The following is a 9,362-nucleotide window of genomic DNA, read 5'->3' as shown; positions in this document are numbered from 1 at the left end:
AATGCCAAAATCTACTACTACATAAAACTAACTCTAATTAATCTCCCCGAATTTTTACAAAATTCAATCGTGCCCTTTAGTTATTCCTACTTTTATAATAGTTGTAAAATTGACCCCCTTAGTTAAAAATTATTTGCTCCAATAATCTCCCTGCTTAAAATGTCAAACCATATTGCCATAAAAACTAAATGACCCCCGTAATCTTCGAAAATTAAATTACCCTCTTGTTAATAGTATAAGATCGCTATAAAATCTCCTTAGTTTCATTAAAAAAATCAATATGTAATCCCCTAGTTTTAGATAATTTAATAGGTAAATCAAAACAAACTTGGCACCTTTAAGCTAACGCAAACGTGCCTTATCGAATAAACGAATTGAATAAAAAAAATTGAAAGATATATGAATTTAACTAAGCGTACTTTTTTCTTTAAAGGTGAAATCTACTTTTTCAATCTAACTCAAAAACTGTTCTACTGTAAATTTTTTGGACATCATTTTCGAATTCTGCACACAATTTTACATCTAAAATAGGGGTCACTTATTGAAGTTCAGATTTTTATTTTTATTTTGTAAACTAGTGTTATAGTTTACTGTTTGTGGATGACCCGTTAACGACTATTTTTATATATCTTCTCAACTATCACCGTAACGACTTTTTATATTATGAATTTTCCAGAATATTGTTGACCTATCTCGTGATTCAAAGTAATTCTAATATTTGAAAATATAGCGCTGCTTTCAATATGTTGAGGCTGTTGTTCACTAGAATATTGATAACAGTCTAACAGTTAACAGTTCTTTCTCCGGACAAAACTAATCTAGAGGCCGTGTGGCATTCGATGGGTTGAAGTATTTTAGCTAAGAATGGATCCACTGAAAAACTGAAACTGACAAAAGGAGTCTAAGTCAATTTGTATCTTCGTGCCGACGACTGAATGGCTGGCGGGACTAAAATATACCAGCAAAAAGCGCTCATTTTTGAAATCTCAAAGGTCCCCTCTTACATGTTGTGACAAATGTCAAAGTTAACTCAGATCATGATGTCAAATGTTACATCATTGGCACTACGGGAAAATAAGAAAAAACATATATTAAATGCTATAACTTTTGAAGTAGCACTCGGAATATTAAAATTTGCACCATTTTTTTAAGAAAAAAATCTTAGTATTGTAATGAAAGGATCTTCGTTTCCCAAAAAAAATAGGAGAAGCTATAGTTTGGGTATTTTGTCCAAAAAATGCCTTATTCTTAATAACCATTCCGCTCTATGCTGCAAATTATGTATTTTTCAGTTTTGAACGGTACTTTTGCGACCTTTGTCAGAACACGAAAAGTTGGAGCTCTATGGGGCATTTTGTCATTCATATAAAATTTAATCATTTTCTCCTGCATAGGGGAGATGACCCAATAGTGGATAAACTATGCCAACGCCTATGTAATTTTAAAAGTGAACTAGAGGTCAAAGTATCATATGGTCCCATAGCGATGAATAACAGATTTTTGTAACAATTGCAACAATTTTTATACCAATTTGGCCAGTATTCCATTGAATTTCATAACTAGTGTCCCAATACCGAAACCGGGGGAGAAATCTGAATTCCCGGGAACCATGTGAATTCATCAGTTTCATTTTCACTTGTCACTTTGAAGTTGTCAAACTCGTTAAAACGACCCCAATATATTGGATGAAAAAAAGATGTTGCATATTCCCAAACTATGTATGTATGTGGAAATAGAAAGAAACACAAGTGTCAAGTTAATTTTATTCTCATATCTGTGGTAGTTGGAGTGAGAGATGAACGGAAATGGTAGAACAACTAATGCAACAGGTAACACAACTATACCAACATGACAGGCTGATTTGACCCAATAGCTGTGCGTTTTTATGAGAACAAATAACCAAAGCTATATTTTTTGATACTGGAAAGTCCAGTTTAATTTATTTATATGCACATGTAAAAATATACTTGTTGTGTTTTATTTTTACTTAGTTTTGCAGTTAGAAATAAAACTACTACTATTATAACTATACCGACATGGCAGACATGGATGCCACATTGAAATCTGTACTTCGGTCAAAAAAATCTTTTTACCATCTGTGATGACTCAAATGGAAAAAAACCTGTGGAAATCTGTGATAAGTTTCCAAAAAATCTGTGAAAAATCACAGTAATTCCAAAAATCTGTGAAATTTTCATCAAAATGCCAAAAATCTGACATCTATGAAAAAGAATCTGTGATCAAAAATTATGAAAAAATCTGTGAATTTGGTAATCCTGATGGCAGACCGTATTGGCCCAATAGTTGTAATACACGTTTTATGGGAAAAAATAGCCAAAACTATACCTTTTGATATTAGAAAATACAGTTTAGCTTAGCATTATAATGCATATGTAAAAATATGCATGGTGGGTTTTGTTTTCACTTAGTTATGTACTTAGTAAAACACTGGCTCTACTATTACAACTATACCGACATGGCACAGTGGTTCCATTCCTTAAGAGAGGCGGTCATAAATATATTTAATGCAAATTTTGACACAAAACTGCATTTGTATAGTAAATTTGGGTCGCAGAATTCAAATTTCGCAATAAAAAATCCGTTATATCCACCTAACAGTGTAATACGGCTTTTCTTATTACATTAAGATTCACATTTACTTTTTTTGTTCCAGATTTTTTTTAGTATCGAATAGTACAAATTGTGCTGCGCTGGTAAAAAAAGGAATAGTTATTCATTGAAAGTTCTCTAAATTGTAGCTTCTGCACCTGAACGCAAATATTATGATATCGTCTTCGGTGAGCATAATATCTCGAATTTTAAATAAATCGTGTATTTTTTTCCTTTAAAATGATGGTTTTCGTAAACAACCAATGTGTTTTCCTACTAAAAAAATTATCCCATAATAAAAAAAACTTTGAGTACCAGCTATTTTAAAATGGAGAAATACTACTTGTTCTTGAGAACGTAGTTGTAATACGAAGTGGAGTGAGACATTTGACTCGTACATCAAATATTCCGTAGTGACATGTGTTTCAAAGAGAAGCGTCAAATAAATCGATATAACTCAAGTTCTAATGATTCGATCGATAAGAAATTTTGGGAAAATAACAAAGAAGCTATATAGCTTCGAGATCAGTAGTAATTATTATCGTAATATAATTTGACAATCTGATAAAAAGTTTTTCGTCTTGCATTATCCTGTTAAACATGTACAACATCTTAGGTTTTCTAGGCATTCTGGGCGCAGAGATGCGCAGCTGAAACCTAGTTTAAGTGGAAGTGGAACGTCTGACGACCATTTTGAAAAGAAGTTCGGGAAGGATATCGAGGGACAAAGTTAGTTAAAGTCATATTGAAAATTTTTAGGTTAATTTTTCTGTTAAATATACAAATAAACTCATATTTCTGCTCTCCTTATACTCCAAAAACTGAAAATTATCATTTAATACAAAGCTAATAGTAGTGCTATCTGAAAAAAAATTGAATATTAAAAATTACAGATCGACAAAAACATTTTTCTGGCGAGCTATCGGTTATCGATATTATTTACATTATCGGTAAATAACGAGCCACCCTATGCATTCTTCTATATACTAAGAAAACCAGTTCAGTATTGACAAACTTAATTATGAAACTATAAAATATACATACAGAACGATGTAATCGCAAGATAAAAACACGCCTTCGCCGAAATATTTTTTTGTATTATTGGCCTATGGGGGGACCACTGTGCATGGTAGGTTATCTTGCCCTAATAGTTGTAATACACGTTTCTGTGCGAAAGAATAGTCAAAACAATACTGTTTGATATTGGAAAGTACAGTTTAACTTCTTGTTAGAAAGTATATGTAAAAAATTACAGGGTCCGTTTTGTTTTCACTTAGTTATACGCTTAGAAAAAAAAACTACTATTGCTAGCAAAATAGTTAGCGTGCTAACGTCGTTACGTAGTCCGCAAAGAAAAAGCATTTTATGCAGATATTTGACACTATTACTGCATAAATTCTTATAGTATTCTAAGTAATATTAGAAATATGAAATTTATAAACTGATATTGCTGTCCTAACGTTATTTATATGATTGAAAAAACAAATTTTCATCACTATCACAACTATACCTGCTATCACAACTATTGGGTTAGCTGCCCTAGATCTCTATTATTCTTCAATCAATTTATATTGCAATTACTTTGTTGAACGTGGAAAATTCTCAGCAACAAAATGGAAATAGATACGTTGCTGATAAAATTCAAAAACATCAGGTGTATTACAAACAAGTCTGGTCGAGTTTATAAATTTTCACAACAGTAAACTGCCATTTATTAGTAAAATTGGTATAATATAATTATAAAAAACTTATTATAATAAACCTACCATAGATTCATCTATCATACGAATCTTATTTAGAATCTCATGCACATCGCAAATTCTTAATTTTCAAGCTAAGCGGATTATAGGTTTTTATTTAACCGGTATTTGATCTATATGTCATGTCGATTGGCATGTAATAAACGAATTGGCAAACTTTAGATCACAGCAGCTCAGCACCAAGCAGTCGTGTGTCTGCGTAACTATTAATACTTAAGTAAAAACTATCTAAAATCGCAATTTGCAATATTAAGAAAACGACTAGACGGGGTGTCACTTATTTCGCAGAAACATTTTCAACAGTTGAACCAATCTCTCCGCACGTCTCCTCCCCGACCGATAACATAGTTATTATCGTCTACTTCCCAGTATCTCAGTCCGCTGAAAATAAATCTTCGCCCCTCCGCCGTGACCAGCGCAGCATCAAGCCGTTTGGGGAACCCCGCGAATTCATCAGTCGACTTCGGATAGTACCACTCGACTGGTTTCGCTTTTCGCGTATCGTAAAACCAGTACTGTTGGTCTTTAAACACGAGGAATCCCCCGCCTTTCGAAAGCAGCAATGCATCGATGCTCGAGGGTAGTCCTAGGAACCCTACGTCGGTTGGGCGTGGGTAGCGTTCCTCCAGTTGACGTTTGTCATATTTCCAGTACTGTGCACCTTTGAAGAAGTACGTCTTCTGATCACGGTAGGTGACGGCGGCATCCACTTTTGGTGGAAGCTTGGGCCATTTGGCGGATATTTTTCGGGCTGGAGGATTTGTTTCGTTTAGGTTGTAGTAGAAGCGGTCTGCTAGGACGCAAATGTGCCCGCGGTGATCGATGACGATGGTGTCGTAGGATTCTAGAGAGCAGAGATTAGTTGTGGTTCGTGGTTTGATTACTTTGACCGTAGGGCGAGTTGCAGATGTCGGTGCTTGTGTCGTAGGTCGTATTCCAGAACGAACCCCATAAATAGCTTGAATGGCCTGTGCGATAAAAAGTATGTAATTTAAATTAACTTTTTCTTCAAAACAACCCATACCTGAATATCTTCCGGTTGTGGTTTGGAGCGGAGCTCCAATTGTGCCCCGTACATGATGGAATCTCTCGATGAGGAATGAAAGAGTCCCAACGAGTGTCCAATCTCGTGAACGGCCGTGTTGAGAAACTGTTCTATTGAAGTATCACCGGTGAAAAAATACTTTGTATTGAAGTGAATGTCGCCGGCTTCCGGAAAAAATGCATGAGCTAGCGTGATTTCCTGGCTGAATTGGCACGGCACACCTCTGCGGTAATGATTCACACCCTCGAAACCGATTTGAATGTCCACCTGGGCAGCGTTGGCACTTTCCACAAAGTCTAAATTGGTGACCTCGCTCCACGCATCGAACGCATGTCGGATTGAGCTTCGAATTAAGTCAGCAGGCACGGCGACCGGGTAGTTTATTATGTTGTAAGTCAGCAAAGATTTGTTCCATTTCAAACCGGCGGATAATTCGTTGTACTTTGTGGAATTGGCCCCATCCAAATCGGTTGGATAGTACGGTTCGTCATGGTAGGGACGCCCTTCGAGAATGGCAGCACCTCGGACAATTTGTAGCACCACTTGAAGTATAAACACTAGAGCTAGCACAACACTGGTAGGACGAAACATTTTCCGCAACCAAGCCCCGACGGGTTATCGAACTGACTGAGTCGGCTGAGTCAAATGCGTCGCATTTTTAATACTCTGATTGGATTAAATACACGTGGTTATTAGTCATGTAAATGGACAGCGGATTCTCCGTCAATTATCACCTACGATGGCTAGATGTATTATTGTTTATTCGGTGGACACATAAAGAGTTTGGATCTGCAAGGTAAGGGCCTAGCAGCGCAGGACTATGTTCTGAATGATATGATTGTTCGATTGATTGTAATGTTGGCTAAACTATGCTCGTCGTTTCCTACGTTGGCCGATAAAATGTTGACGTTACTCAGCCAGTTTTCTAAATAGGACAATCTGATTGATATTCGTGAATGATTTGATTTGATAAGCCAGACAGTTTGACGCATTGACCTCAATTTGCGATGACGCGTATCCTTCCTAATTATTGATGGTGAGTAATGTAAAGGCTTATTGAATACAGAAATTTACTTTCCTGTTTCTGCAATAATCAAAATGTCATTGAATAAACATCTTTTCCGATTTTGAAAGAGCATCTAATATCCATTTCGAGTGTGAGCCAGATGATTAAAATTTTAACTTCTTGAGAAATTTCGAAATAGTTTCATTCATTTAAATTCGTTCTAAGTTCAAAATCATTCCAAACAAGATTCGATAACCAAAACCGATTTTAATTGAATGATGATATTGACGAATTTCGAGACAAATCGTATTCAGAGTTGGCAGCACCCTCTCAGATTCTAATGAAACTTTCTGTACATGAAGACTTTGTCACAAAAAACCACTTTGCATATTTTGTTTTTTCCAAAAATTGTCTAGACTGTCTTTTTTACCATTTTTTTTCAAATGGCTGTAGTCTAAAAATGACAAATCCTACAAAAGATGTTGTAGGAGTTTTTTTCTTCTGAAATGATTTTTTTTCTTCAGTGTATTTTTATCGAAAACTAACCCATGACAAAGAAGAGAGAGATCGAGAAATAGATCGAAAGTTACAGCGCTTTCAAGCGCGCTTCGTCTACCAAGAGCAGTGGTAATTTCTAATTTTAAACTCGATTATCTCGAAATGTCGTTTTACTAAAAATTGTTTTTTTTTGTGATCACGATTGCCGAAAAACTACTCAAACAATTTTCTTATTTTTTTTTTAAATTGATCGTAATTAATTTTTCTCGTACTTTAACGATTCCTTTTTATTCATAAATTTTTGTTTCATGGATAAGAGTTTTTAATACAATTTTTAGAGTTTAAATCAGCGATTTTTTACAAAATACGTTCTCGAATGCAGGAAAAAATTATCATTTTTTTACATTTCTTATAAAAGAAATGTATAGAATTCGCTCAAACTTTCAAGATTTTTTCCGAGGCCCGGAGGGCCGACTCTTATATACCAATCGACTCAGCTCGACGATTTGGGACAATGTCTGTGTGTGTGTCTGTGTGTGTGTATGTAACGGACAAATTCTCATTCGTGTTTCTCAGCAATGGCTGAACAGATCTTATCCAAACCAATTTTAAATGAAAGAACTAAAAAACAGTATGAACGCTATTAATTTGTTTTTGATTCTGATGTTTAGTTTCCAAGATATGAATGTATAACAATATAGATTAACAATTTATATGTTTTTAGACAGCTTTAACGAATACCTTTCGTACAAGCTATAGGTTGTTGAAATCGGACTATTATCAAAAGAGATATTTAACATTAAATGCGGACGAAAGATTTTTATCATTTCCCATTGCCAGAAATATGACCAAAAACATGTAATCTATTATTAACGCCAAAACGGCTTATTTTAGGTCAATAGTATCTTCGGTGAATTTAATGCAGGCAATATGCCCTTTCTTTTGGTATTGTGCTTTTGCTGATTAATCCCCCATATGAGTGAGATATTTTCACAAATTTTTGTGGAAGTGATTATATCGAAATGATGCCTTCAGCAAATTTGTAGCTCTTACTTTTGCGAAAAACTTTACTGAAGACTTCAAATATCTATTTTGAATACTTTAAAAGTTATGGCTTGTTGCTTGTTGATTACTCTTTGTCGTCTATTTATTGTTCAATATAGTAATAATCCATTGAAATAAGCCAAACATTATTTCGATAAAACAAATTTTGTATTTCATTTTACTATCTACAACCGCTATAAATAATCCAAGTTGTCTGGAAGGAACTTGATAACTTATCAGTACAAAAATGTTCATTTGTGCGAACCTTCTAACTGTAATTTTTCTAACTTATAACCATCGGATCGATCTGAAACATATCGGAAAATGAAAAGCGAAATAAATAACTCTAATCAACGGCGTAGCCAAGAGAAGGTTTTGGAGTTTAACACCATACACCCCCCCCCCCAACACCCAAAAAAAATATTGGATTGAAGTTGAAAATTTATTGATGCAGACTGATTTATTTCAATATTACAATGACAATTATCTTATCCGAAGATTGATAACCTGTTGTTGTAAACATCATGAGGACTTTTGATAAATTGTCGGAATGGGGTCCTGATATGTAACTGATCTCTTGGTCTTGATTTCACAGTTGTCTAATAGCATCAATATCAAATTCCTGCCTGAAAACATTCCAATAGAAAATTCCAGAGTTCTGTAATCAATCATAATCCTCAAATTGATCTCGTTTTTGTAGAGATGTACTGTAATAAGGGTCTTCAGTTAATAGGAAGCGAAGTTCAAATTGATTTAATGTCTATGAAACATAGAACTGCTCACCAAAAAAATGCATAACTTTCAACATTTGCTAAAAATGTTTTTGCCTTTCTCATTCACTCTAAAATTCGTCGATCTAATCCCGACCGGGAGGGCCGAGTGTCATATGCTAATCGACTCAGTTCGTCGAGATCGGAATATGTCTGTGTGTGTATGCGTGTATGTGGAAAAAAATGTGACCTCTGTTAATCAGAGATGGCTGGATCGATTTGCACAAAGTTAGTCTCAAACGAAAGGTACAATCTTCCCATCGGCTGCCATTGAATTTTTTTTATTGATTGGACTTCCGGTTCCGGAGTTACGAGTTGAAGAGTGCAATCACACAGCAAATTCCCATATAAACTGAAATGAAAAATTTTCAAAATCAAATTTGTATTTTTGATGCCATTATAATGCATGAAACATTGAGATTTGATGTAAACTCGAAAAAATAACGTTTGACAAAAATTGATTTTTTTGGACTTTGGTACTTTTTTGCTCTGTTACTATTTTCTGAAAAATTAAAAAATCGATTTGGCTCAGTACAATATACAAAACCCCTTTAGTAAAATCAGTTTTCCCACCACAATGCATTGATTGATGAATTTAGATATTTTATTAACAGAACATTAGCAATAAT

The 9,362-nt window shown here is 34.6% G+C and overlaps 1 protein-coding gene across 1 annotated transcript; it reads right to left on the bottom strand.

Moving 5' to 3' along the window:
* Nucleotides 1-4,377: 4,377 nt before the first annotated feature.
* Nucleotides 4,378-6,026, bottom strand: LOC131694720 (stromelysin-1-like). Its single transcript, XM_058983199.1, has 2 exons — nt 5,395-6,026; nt 4,378-5,338 (listed from the first exon to the last, which is right to left on the bottom strand). Exons 1-2 carry the CDS (start codon nt 6,004-6,006, stop codon nt 4,667-4,669), a joined length of 1,284 nt encoding a protein of 427 aa, XP_058839182.1. The 5' UTR covers nt 6,007-6,026; the 3' UTR covers nt 4,378-4,666.
* Between the last annotated feature and the right edge of the window lie 3,336 nt (nt 6,027-9,362).

The sequence above is a fragment of the Topomyia yanbarensis genome, unplaced genomic scaffold (genome assembly GCF_030247195.1).
Source record: "Topomyia yanbarensis strain Yona2022 unplaced genomic scaffold, ASM3024719v1 HiC_scaffold_122, whole genome shotgun sequence".
NCBI lineage: Eukaryota > Metazoa > Arthropoda > Insecta > Diptera > Culicidae > Topomyia > Topomyia yanbarensis.
This window is presented reverse-complemented; position numbering and strand designations above follow the sequence as displayed.